General features: G+C 32.4%; 1 protein-coding gene across 1 annotated transcript in view; it reads left to right on the top strand.

Moving 5' to 3' along the window:
- Nucleotides 1–12,660, top strand: part of LOC145317667 (voltage-dependent calcium channel type A subunit alpha-1-like) — a 149,400-nt gene that overhangs the window by 90,673 nt on the left and 46,067 nt on the right. Inside the window, exons 21-23 of the mRNA XM_080158828.1 lie at nucleotides 3,129–3,327; nucleotides 8,692–8,856; nucleotides 12,020–12,130. Of these exons, the coding sequence (XP_080014954.1) occupies nucleotides 3,129–3,327; nucleotides 8,692–8,856; nucleotides 12,020–12,130 (475 nt within the window). The remainder of the gene's footprint in view (nucleotides 1–3,128; nucleotides 3,328–8,691; nucleotides 8,857–12,019; nucleotides 12,131–12,660) is intronic.

Genomic DNA, 12,660 nt, shown 5'->3' with positions numbered 1-12,660 from the left:
ATTATATATTATATCAAATTACTATCAAGAACCTTCCCTTTAAAATTCTTTCTCCATTAATTACTAATTTCCCATTTACAATTAAGTAGCTACTACCTCCCAGGGAGGGAGGGGACATTGGGCTGTTTATTACACTAGTCCCCAAAATTTTAATATAACGCTTTCTTATTTGATGGCGTAACAACTTTTGGGACTTTTATTGAATTTTGATTGGTTGGTTTATTAAGTTGTGTGTCCTAACGTTTCAACCACCTATTGTAATCTATAGAATGGGTAATTTTGTGTATCATCATTGGGGATTTATATCAATTTATTGGACATTGTCTTATCCCTTTAGATCCCTGATTACCTACTATACAACCTACTACCAGCTTTCTAAATGAAATTGTATAGTAATGATTATTATTGATTGATATATGTATGTATATATATAATATCACTGAAGACTTTGTCATGTTTTAGTTCAGAAACCTTACCATAGAATAAGAAAGATACTACAAATATAAAATCCTCCAATATCCTGGTATAGGGACAAATTAGAGCTAAATAGTTAAATTATGTCCCCTGTTTTCATTTTCTATGGCTTAGTTCTATCCAGGGAGGGAGGGGACATTGGGCTGTTTAGTATATTAGTCCCCAAAGTTTTATAATAACATTTTCTTATTCTTTGGCTGAACAACTATTATTGAATTTTGATTGGTTTGTTCATTCACTTGAGTGTCCAAGCGTTTCAACCACTAATTGTAATCTACAGAAGGAGTAATTTTGTGTATCATCATTAAAGACGTACGTTAATTTATCGAACATTGTCGTATCCCTTTAGATTCCTGGATCTATGGTATAGTTCTATGTTATGTCAGGTTTCTGTGATCAAACCTGTTCTAACTCTGAAATCCTAACATATATGTGATATATATGGCATTACAAGTATTCAATGTCATATTAATTATACAATACACATGACTAGATTTATTCAGGGATCTAAAGGGATAAGACAATGGCCGATAAATTGATGTACATCCTCAATGATGATACAAAAAAATTACCCCTTCCGTAGATTAAAATTAGTAGTTGAAACGTTTGAACACTCAACTTATTGAATCAACCAATCAAATTTGTTAAGCCAACGAATAAGAAAACGTTATTATAAAATTTTGGGGACCATTGTCCCCAAAATTTTTGAGATTTATTAGCAGTGCAGCTACTCTTTAATTAGGTTAGAAATATATACAAACGTACCAAAGTTATTTACCCATGAAAACATATAGCTGCGCTATTTATGGATATTAATGCTTGTTACTTTGAAATTAAACATTAAAAATTTTCTTTTAAGCATGAATATTTAAATGGATTATGCTAATATGAAACTGTTTGTGTACTTAAAAGAGATAATCTTTTTAATGTTCTTAAAGTGCATTTTTTACTTGTTAAAAATAAGCTGGAATTACATAAAAAATATGATGGTATATATATTTTTTGTGAATCTACAGAGTGTTTTTGTTAAAAGGAACAAAAGTATTGCCTTATTTGACCCACTTACCATTGACAGAAGTTAATAATCATTATCTCATTTTCTTTATTGATTTACATTTTGTATCACCCTTAAACTGGTCATGTTCCATTAAACTTCAAAAATAAGGCACTTCGGAAAAACAGGTGTTAAGGCACAATTTAAAAATGCTCAATATTTTTTCCGAATACAAAATGTACCACGTCAATGAAGAAAATTAAATATGCTTATTGACTTTGTCAATAGTAAGTGGGTTAAAAAAGCAATATTTTTGTACCTTGAAATTAAAACACACTTTATATCTTATGCAGAGGAATAACTTTCCAACAAAAACATACATATATCTTTCATTCAAATAGACCTTTTTATGGAATTACATTGAATATTATTTAAAACTAGCGGCTGCGCGTCTAGCATCTGAAGAGGTCTGTATTCAAAATGGTAGATAGGACACAGAGAAATAGCCTAAAACCATTCCAAGGATTAAATATATAACCATCCCGTGACCTATGTGAAGCTTTTCTATAAAGGAGAACTCAAACAGTTTAGTAGTTAATAAAATCTTAAGCTTTAGATAAAATAAAACCTTAGTACTTAATATATTAGGATAATTCAAGCATTAAATAAATGGGATCATAACTGCCGAATGACTTTAAAATGTTTTCTTTAAAACATAACTAGTAAAACTTAGATATAAAAATCCATTATAACGTAGAAATCGGTGAAATTGATAATATAAAAAAAAAAAATTGATAAAATTACTTTCCTTTTCCTTAGAAAAGTATGATATTGTGTATGATATTGCTGTATGTATTTACTATAAATAGGTCAAGTTAAATATTGGACTTATGATTTCTAGAATAACATTAAGTAGGTTTTCTTATTCCTTGGCTTAACAACTTTAGGGACTTTTATTTAGTTATGATTTGTTGGTTTATTAAGTTTAGCCTTCGCACGTTTCAACCGCTAATTGTAATCTTCAGAAGGTATATTCTGTGTAGCATTCTTAGGGATGTTCATCAATTTATCATCCATTGTCTTATCACTTTAGATCCCTGAGTTTAATATTTATTTTTATGGAAAGGATATAATAAGTAAAATCATATTAAAGTGATTCAAAGTTATTGGGAATCCTTATTTTAGAGCTTAGTAAATTGCAAATTTGGAACCCCAGAAGGGTCCTGCACGCCCGCAGGACCTCTAAGAGCCGACCAGTTTTTGGCTAAGGAGGAACCAGAAAGAGTGGGTCAAGTGTAACTGTCCAGCAGCTGCAGCCTACATTGATTTATTATTATAATTTTTAATAAACATTGTTGCTAACTCGCTGTACTGGCACCAGCAGCGAGTTAGCGCCCCTAGCTTAAAATTTTGTAATTAATAAGGTTATTATTAAGGCCATTAATGTAATGTATGTTGGTGCAAATGGTCATGTAGGCCTGCAAGCTGCCGTGCAAGAGGCGCGCAGTTGCACAGGATTAAATATCATATCATAACTATAAAAATTATACCTTTTTTATGTAAATCAACCTACTAGTTCTAAAATCAGAAAAAAATCGAAAGGCCTCAACAAATTTTTCAAAGTTATATTTGATTTTTCTAACAAAGTTATTTATTTTAGTGTGCTACAAGACTCAATGTCCTCAACATACGAGGACGAGGGACCCTACCCGTGGTACAGGACAGAGATGGCCATCTACTACATCGTCTACTTTGTTGTCTTTCCATTCTTCTTTGTCAACATTTTCGTCGCCTTGGTCATCGTCACCTTCAACGAGCTGGGAGAGGCCGAGCTTACTGATAATATTGATAAGAATCAGGTTAGATTAGATTTGATTTATTATTCTTGGATGTACATACATAAAATAATGAATTAAATGAATATTATATACATTTAAATGTACAGTCAAATTTTTATTGACATGCTTGTTGTATATGATTTTCTTCCCAAATGACAGGTTCCTAAAAGGTAGGAAGTATGCAGTAATGTTTATTCACACATTGTTTTCATACAGGCCATATAAGTAAAACAAAAATAGAAAAAAATAAGATTAAACAATAGAAAAACATCATATTAGAGAGTAAGTTTTATAAAGATATAGAAAGACTCTTTAATGAAGTCATATATTCTGAGGTGGATTCTTAAAAAAAAATAGGGTCGCTGCTCACTGTTGAGTCGAAATTGTTTTTTTAAATCCTCCAAAATCACATTAAAAATCTACAAAAATTAAACAAAATCTTATGTTTATAACCCTTTGATGATTTTATTTAATTTTTGTAGATTTTGTATGTGATTTTGGAGTATTTTTCACAAAGATAATTATGCCTCACCAGCGAGTAGCGAGCCTAATTTTTTAAGAATCCACCTCGGGTGTGTTTGTCGGTATTTATTTCAGTTGAGAAAAAAAATCGTTAGGTAAAAGGAGTTGAAATATGATTTTGTTTTAAATTTTGTACTTTCAATCAATACAAAGGATTTGTGATTTGATACAATTAAAAATCGATTAATTTCCGAATTAACATAAAAAATGAATGTTCAATGGCATATTCATATTTTAAATAAATTGTGAAATATATTTCTAAATATTATTAGAGAAGAAATATTAGAATTAGAATAATTAAAAGTTTGTTTATGACAAATTTATCACAAACACTTGTCATCCAATTAATACAATGACAGAAACATCAATATTGAAAATTATTTAATGCAAAATTAATTTCTCCCTACTAATTACAGATTAGTTATTTATCGCGTCGTATCATTGACGGATTTCCACGGATATTAAAATGAAAACTTGTAAGATAAATACCAGTTTTCTAAGCCCCGAGGGGCTGACGGCCTGGTATAACAAAACTGTTATTAATTTTAATAATTTTTATTTTAATAATCGGGGTTTAGTGTCTGTAATACGATGCAAAACATAATTTTTCAGCATGGTTGAGAACAGGGTATAATCCAGTGGATATCACACTGACAACATTAAGACAATCTTTTTGCTATTTTATCAGTTAAAAGCTTTTGAACATCTTCTCATTATTTTTTGCTTTTATTGACATTTACAGAAAACACAACGTTACTGAAAAGACTAACAGACATGATTATATATGTAGAATTGCTTCGCTACTATAAAGTAAAATGAGAAATGAAATATGAGCACATTACAATAATTAATGTCCACAATTACTAATTGAGTAAAAAGTTTATTGGTAAATATTTTCACTGGAAGTGGTTGTTCCATGAAGGGTATTTGACAAAGTTGTTGGTTAGTTTAGGTTATTTTATTAGCAAAAAAAATATTAAGTTACAATACTATTTTGTTAATATTTGTCAACGTACTGATTTGATTAAGATTACATAATTAGGTATTTTTCAAAAAACTTTATTTAAGTTTTTAGTATATTTTTTTTTAGTATTTTAGTTATTTAACTGAACAAAATTTTCTCTTTGTTCTTATGATACAACAATAATGTTAGTGCAAGGGCGTCTAAGGGGGGGGGGGGGGCGGTTGTTTACAACCCAAATAAATTTTTTAAAATATATTAGATTTTACGCTCTTCATAAAAATTTAACCCCTAATTTAGGATGCCACATACTATTTCCCAATTATAAATATCCCCCCCTATTAAGATTTTTGGTACTTGCTTACATGTGGTAGACTGGAGCACCGAAACCCCCCCCCCCCGCTTAGTTTTGACAAAAATCAAAAATAAGGGGGGGGGGTCAGTTTTTTAATGTCTGGAAAACGGCAAGGAGGCAAAGTGCTCAGCAAGGCAAAGACTTAACCCCCCCCCTTAATTTTGATGAAAATCAAAAATAAGGGGGGGGGTAGTTTTTTCACTGTACAACACGCCAGAAAGTTGAGTGAGGTAAATCAAGAAAATCCAGTATACCAGAGGGGAAACCTTATTACAGGGATATTCATGTTTTGGGGCATAATTTCCTTATTTATTGACTTTGGCCAGTAAAAGGTTTTAATTTTGCGCAAAATTAAAACCTTTTACTGGCCAAAGTCAATAAATAAGGAAATTATGCCCCAAAACATGAATATCCCTGTAATAAGGTTTCCCCTCTGGTATACTGGATTTTCTTGATTTACCTCACTCAACTTTCTGGCGTGTTGTACAGTGAAAAAACTACCCCCCCCTTATTTTTGATTTTCTTCAAAATTAAGGGGGGGGGTTAAAAACTACCCCCCCCCCCCCTTATTTTTGATTTTTGTCAAAACTAAGCGGGGGGTTAAAAAACTACCCCCCCCTTATTTTTGATTTTTGTCAAAACTAAGCGGGGGGGGGGGGTTTTCGGTGCTCCGGTCTTCACATGTAAGCAAGCACCAGATTTTTATCTTAATCCCCCCCCCTTAAACAATATAAAATCTAAAATAAAATTATCATCGTAGAACAATCCCTTCAAGCAATAAACTGGAATAAAAATAAGATTTGTCATACTTTGTTTGATTGTCAGGACTTGAGTCAATAAAAATAGATATAATGTTTATGAAAAGATGCAAATTTAGTGCACCACAAAGTGTTATTGTGAAAATAATACCTTTTACCAGAGAGGGAGGGGACAATGAGCTGTTTATTACACTAGTCCCCAAAGTTTTATAATAACGTTTTCTTATTTTTTAGCTTAACAACTTTGGGGAATTTAGTGAATTTTGACTGGTTGATTCATTAAGATGAGTGCACAAACGGTTCAACCCATAATTTCAATATAATTTTATGTATCATCAATTAAGATGTACATCAATTTATCGGCCATTGTCTTATCCCTTTAGATCCCTGACCTTCTACACAAAATTCATGCAAGTTGGGAATTCTCAAATTAATTCGCACAATACACTTTTCGAAAAGCGCAACAATTTTGCACGTAAAGGAAAATGACGTGAAATCACTTGCAAATGCAAATGTCCACTCCATATAAATGCAATTTTTACATTGATGGTTCACAAATATGCAAGTCACGCAGACCAATCAAAAAAACAACTTGGATTATTTGATAGATAAAGAAATGGTTACTGTGCGCTAAACCTGGAAGCTATGTGTTGACATATTATTTTATAATATAATATAACATGGAGGGGACATGTTAAGTGAAGAAAATGTGAGTAAAAGAAAGGTAATACTGCAAGGACGACAAAAGTTTTTTTTTTATTTAGGGGTAGGGTAATTTTTATTCGGGTTTGGGTGTGGTAAAATGGCGCGCGAAGCTCGTAGCGAAGTAGGGGTAAATTTTTTAGGGGGGGGAGGGATAAAATAAAAAAAAATTCTAAACATTTTGGAGTACCTACGGTTTTCGTTTTTGGGGAGAGGAGGTTATCACACTTTTATCCCCCCCCCCCCCTCCCTGTTCATTCCTGGTAATACTACCTGAAATATTGATAGCCTTGATTTTTGTATTCGCTTGAGAATGGTATGGTGTGACAAGGAGGGGGATGGATGCACAGAGCCAGTGAGTAAGGGAGGGGACAATGAGCAATTAATTCAATTTTATAGTTTTCGCTGAAATCCAGATTTATCCAGAAAATTTGAAGAAAATTGTAAAGGATGTGTTAATCTAATTTAGAAAATTATAAAATAAGAAAAAAGTTATAAATTTTTCTGTCTGCTATATTCAAAACTAACTCAGCGAGTTAGCGGCAATGATGCGCTAGTACCCAAAGTCAGTTAGAACCTGCTAAATTATTGCATATTCCATTTAAGCCAGTACCCAAAGTCTGAGGCTCCTTAAAATTAAATATTCGATCCACTGTCCCCTCCCTTACTCCCTGCAGGAGAACACAATACTACATGCAACAATAACAATAAAAGTGCAAACCTGTCAAACTGCCTCTCAAAGCTCAGTTCAGTTTTATGAGAAAGGCTGCTGACAGGGTCGCATAAATCACCAGTGGATTCCGCCTCTTTTTCACTCACCTAAAACTGCAAAGCTTAAATAAACTTTTCTTGATCTTACGAGGAATTAAAATTTATAAAGCTGTCTCTCAAAGCTCAGTTCAGTTTTATGAGAAAGGCTGCTGGCATGGTCGCCTAAATTACCAGTGGATAAACCATGGACCACCTTTATTTCAGTAAAACTGCAAAGCATAAAAGAACTTTTCTATAATTAGGGTCAGTCCTTTATCCCATCCGTAACCGCTTGCTCTTTTTGTTAATTTTAGGAATTGTCCTATCGATTTCAAACTTTGCAAGATTATTCCTATAACAGTTAGGTACGATTTAAACATTTAAACATTTAAACATTTAAAACATACGTCCATTTAAAACATGCTGATTTTAACTTAATAATAATAATAACTTTCTTGAAACAGGTGGGCAGGGCAGGGGGTGGGAGTGATAATCCATTGGCATTGTAATGAATTTCGCCGACAGGCTTTGGATAGCAAATCCTTTTTGTAGAGTTGAGCATTTTTTTCTAATCCCAAGAGGTATTCCTTACAAATAAATTACTCTTTTCCTTCTACAGTCTTTAACACATCTTTTAAAACCAATATTGCCAATATGTTAGATTATTAAGATAAGAGTATAAGAATTTACGATTTAATGAAGACATTGTATGGGAAAGAAAGGGTTAACTGAATGAGAATTCTAAGGGGAAGAGAAAATATTAATAAATATATAATCATAGATGTATAACCCAGACAACTACCTGGATCCAGTGTTGGCGAACTTTTTTTGTCTGCTAGAAAATTGCTTGTTGCTATTTTTCATCGACTTGGCTGTGTTAATATATGCAACACTATATTCACTGATATTCAAAGACCCAATTGATAGTTGACACAAGGTCCACGGGGTGGGTACATCCAGTATTGAACCCCTTTTTCCTCTATTGTTTTGCTCTAATGAGAAATGATAAAGGAAGGTAAAGAAAAGAAAAGTAAGTTAAGGATTACAGACCAATGACAGACAAACCTTGTTAACTTTAAGAGTAGCTTAACTGCTGAAATTTATTTTTAAAATTAATAAACACCATAGTTGAAGCTCTTTATAGTGCCTATAAAAAATGACGTCATACAAATGTACAAATGACCAATAACAGTCTAATACACAGACTAGACTACCAATGGCAGGCCAGTAAACATTTTAATTGGACAATGGTAGGCCAGTATGACGTCAATATTTATAGGCACTATAAAAAGCTTCGCAATAGCTATATTTCCTTTTAATATTTTTTGTTTATTTAGAAATCTTGTATAACGTACGTGGTGCAGACGAAGCCCGCCGAGGTGTACGTACCAGAGAGCCAGGCGGGGGTTAGGTTCCACATCTGGAGGTTGGTCACCTCGCCACCATTCGAGAACTTCATCATGTTGCTCATTATACTCAACACTATTCTACTCATGTGCAAAGTAAGTTTTCTTTAATAGTTATTTATCGTATGGTATTATAAACCTGTTTCCGCGAATATAAAAATGTACATTTATAAGATTAAAACCAGTTTTGTTAGCCCGGGCCTTTGGCCTCTCAATTTTAATTTTATGATTTTTCATTTTAATATTCGTATAAATCTGGATATGATACGATGCTATACACAATTCTTTAGAACGGCTGAGAACCGGTTCTAATCCTCCGGATATTACTCGGTTTCTTAGCCATAGTGGAAAGCATTTTCTCTGCAATAATTTCTTGTCGGTCAGGTTGTCTGTCGTTCAAAAACTTTGTACATTGAAAAAAAAATCAATAGAAAATCAACTAAAATGGAAGAATTTAGTGATAGATCACCGGAAAACAAATTAATTTTATCCCAAATCAGAAAAGCAAAAATTTTGGCTTAAGAAATACAATGAGTAATTATTTTAAATGGTTGATTTTAATATTTTAAATCATTTATCTTTCTGATTTTATTCCAAATCATCGCAATAACCCAAACCCAACTCACTCAACAGAACTTTAAATGGTAAAAAGTAAATAAATTTGAAATGGATTGCTTCCTCCATTTTTTGTGAGGGTATCAAATTTGTTGATTGGTTTGCTTGCCCCGTGGTTACAAACTTCTCACACAAATCTAAAGAATCCTTCAACTTTATAAACTTTTCATATTTTCCAGTGCCCCATTGGCCCCCTCACAGTCTCACAGTTAATTTTAAATGGAAGTAGGAATGATTACATTTTACATCTATTTTGCTAAGAAAGACATGAAACAGGATACAACATATTAAAGGTTTTGACGGAGCCCCCTGTTTTAGAAAATCAATTCTGTTTTATTTTATTATTTTCTTTCTGTCAAAATTATTGTAAGAGAAATTAACTTGATTTGTTAAGAACACAGTAATAGTGTCTGACTGATTATGACGTAACAAAAAAAATTAGCCAATGAGAGGCCACTATAGATTTTACAATTGGTCAATAACGGCCTCTCATTGGCTAATTTTTTTTGTTACGTCATAATCAGTCAGACACTATTACTGTGTTCTTTGTTAATAGTCAGCTATGTATAACACTGTCAAACGCCTTCCTAAGGTCGAAATTTGATCAAAGATAGGAATCTAACTATTTTGTTACCAGTGCATAAAAGCAAAAATGTTAAGCACAAAAAAGATTTTTTATTTTTTTTAGATTCTTTTCTTTCAATTTTCAATTGAAATTTCCAAATAAAATTTACTGTGCTCTCAACATCTTTACAATCCACCTCTTTAATCCTCATTTAAGCAATGGCTTATCCCCCCCCCCCCCCTTAAACTCCTAGGCATATTAAAAAGGGGGAAAGGACCTTTAAACTCAACAATTCTGAATTTTACTTTTGTACAATGTGATATTTGAAGTTGTTTGAGAAATATGTGGAGAGAGGCTTCTGTTGCCTGTGTGTGTGTTTGTGTGTGTGCGTGTGGGTGTATGTATGTGTGCCTGAAATTTAATTCACCTTTACCTTGCCTGGCTGACTTTGCTTTGCGTAATTGTTTGTCCTAACTCTTGAATATTCAACAGAGTGGACAAGGATAAAAATATTCTTTGAAGACAGAGATCTATAGGGATAAGACAATTGCCTTGAAACACAAAATTACCCTTTCTGTAGATTAAAATCAGTGGTTTAAACGTTTGAACACTTAACTTAATTAACCAACCAATCAAAATTCACTAAAGTTCCCAAAGTTGTTGAGCCAACAATCAAGAAAACGTTACTATAAAACTTTGGGGACTAGTGTAATAAACAGCCTATTGTCCCCTCTTTCTCTGCTTTAAAGAGCTTGCAGTTGAATCAGCATCAGATTTACTTCAATTGCCTGAATTTTTGTAAAGTTTTTAGCATCATTGATAGAATAGAAGAAAGCAGTTCTTAAAAATTAATACGCTCATCTTCTTAGATTAAAACAATTTAGAATTACTTTAATGATATCATTCTTCTGAATTTTAAAAAAAAGTATAGTTTCAATTTTATTCAGATATTTTATGATGATAACCTTATAAATTTCTAATTCATATAGCAAAATTAATTACACTAGTTCCAAACAGTTTAAATTTTCTTCTTTAACAGTAAAAAGTTTAAAACTGGATTTTTTCAAAAATGTGGAATGCTCTTCATGGATGTGATCTATAAGTCTTTTTCCAAATCTGCATGTTACTTAAAATCTCTTATTGCCAGGGAGAAAGGGAAAATTGGACTGTAAACTATAATAGTTCATAAGGTGTTACAGACACATCATCTCATTCGTTGGCTTTAAAAGTATGAAAACTTTAATTAAATTTTGATTTGTTGAATTAAACATTTCAACCAACTATTTCAATCTACTGAAAGGCTATTTTGTTAATCATAATTAGAAATTTTCCGTCAATTAACTTATTCCTCAAGATACCTACTTATTGCACTCTCTTCGTGTGATTAAAACCCTTTACTGCACATAAGGGGTGTAGCTTAAAAAAGATACAAGGAAAAGCTCAATATTTTAGACCTTTGGGAATACACACACACACACAATTTGCATCTGCATTTACATTCAGATAAATAAAGCAGGGCTGTTTATAGTGCCTATAAAAAAATGACGTCATACAATACAAATGACCAATTATAGGCCAATACACAGACTAAATTACCAATGGCAGGCCAGTATACATTTTAATTGACCAAAGGTACGCCATTAAGACTTCTTTTTTATAGGCACTATAGGCTTATAATATGTTAAAATAGTCTGAAAAATGATTTCTTAAATTATACTTTAGGAGAAAATAACCATAATTAAACTCTAATATCATCATATAGTATCAGAATTTGTGTTTGTCTTCCTGTCTGTACCCAATAATTTCGCAAACCGCTGAACCGATATGGTTCTTTTTTCCGATGTTTTTTTTCAAAGGTCCTAGGAAGGGTTATAACTATTTTGGGGGAGGATACCACCACTCTCCCAAAATATATCTAGAAAAAAATGTCCCCTTAAAAAAAATTACTTTTACTTTTTAAAACTAAGATAACCATCCGTCCCCCAACCTCAAGACCCACTAGAAGCCTCTAGAGGCATAGCCGCTAGTATAAATATTATGTTAAGCTGGTAAACTCTAATCCAATAACTTGTTTTTCAGTTTCAAGGTGCTCCGCTGGAGTTTATGGATGTGTTGAGTGATTTGAACTTGATATTTACCACCATGTTCACTGTCGAGTGTGTACTCAAACTTTCATCATTTGGTCCTAAGGTGAGTTTTATAACATTTCTTTCTCGTATTCATTCCAATCCGGTTCTCATCCATACGAAAATACTATGTCTAGCATCGTATTATATCCAGTTTTTTACGAATATAGTAATGTACAATCATAAGATTAAAGCGAGTTTTTTAGCCTAAAAAATGGTTTTAATCTTATAATTGTACATTCTGTATCCGCGGAAAGCCGTTCTTAATACGATGCAAGAAATAACTATTAATTTGATTTCTTCTTAAATATGGGATTTAAATGAGGTATTGATAACAATGGTTATTGATCGCATCGTATTATAGACAGCTTCCCGCGGATATATAAAAAAAATAGGAAATTTAAACCAATTTTGTTAGTCCCGAGGGGCCGAAGGACAGGGCTCATAAAACTGGTATTTATTTCATGGTTTTTATTTTTATATTCGTGAAAAATGTCTGTAATACGATGCAATACAAGATTTTTTAGTATGGCTTAGAACCGGTTCTTATCCTGCGGATATTAATCGGTTTTGAAGCCATACGGGAAAAATCTT

This window comes from Acartia tonsa, chromosome 4 (genome assembly GCF_053477335.1).
Source record: "Acartia tonsa isolate MP-2025a chromosome 4, ASM5347733v1, whole genome shotgun sequence".
Taxonomy (NCBI): Eukaryota; Metazoa; Arthropoda; class Copepoda; order Calanoida; family Acartiidae; genus Acartia; species Acartia tonsa.
Note: the sequence above shows the minus strand (reverse complement) of the source record. Positions and strands in the feature narration are given on the sequence as shown.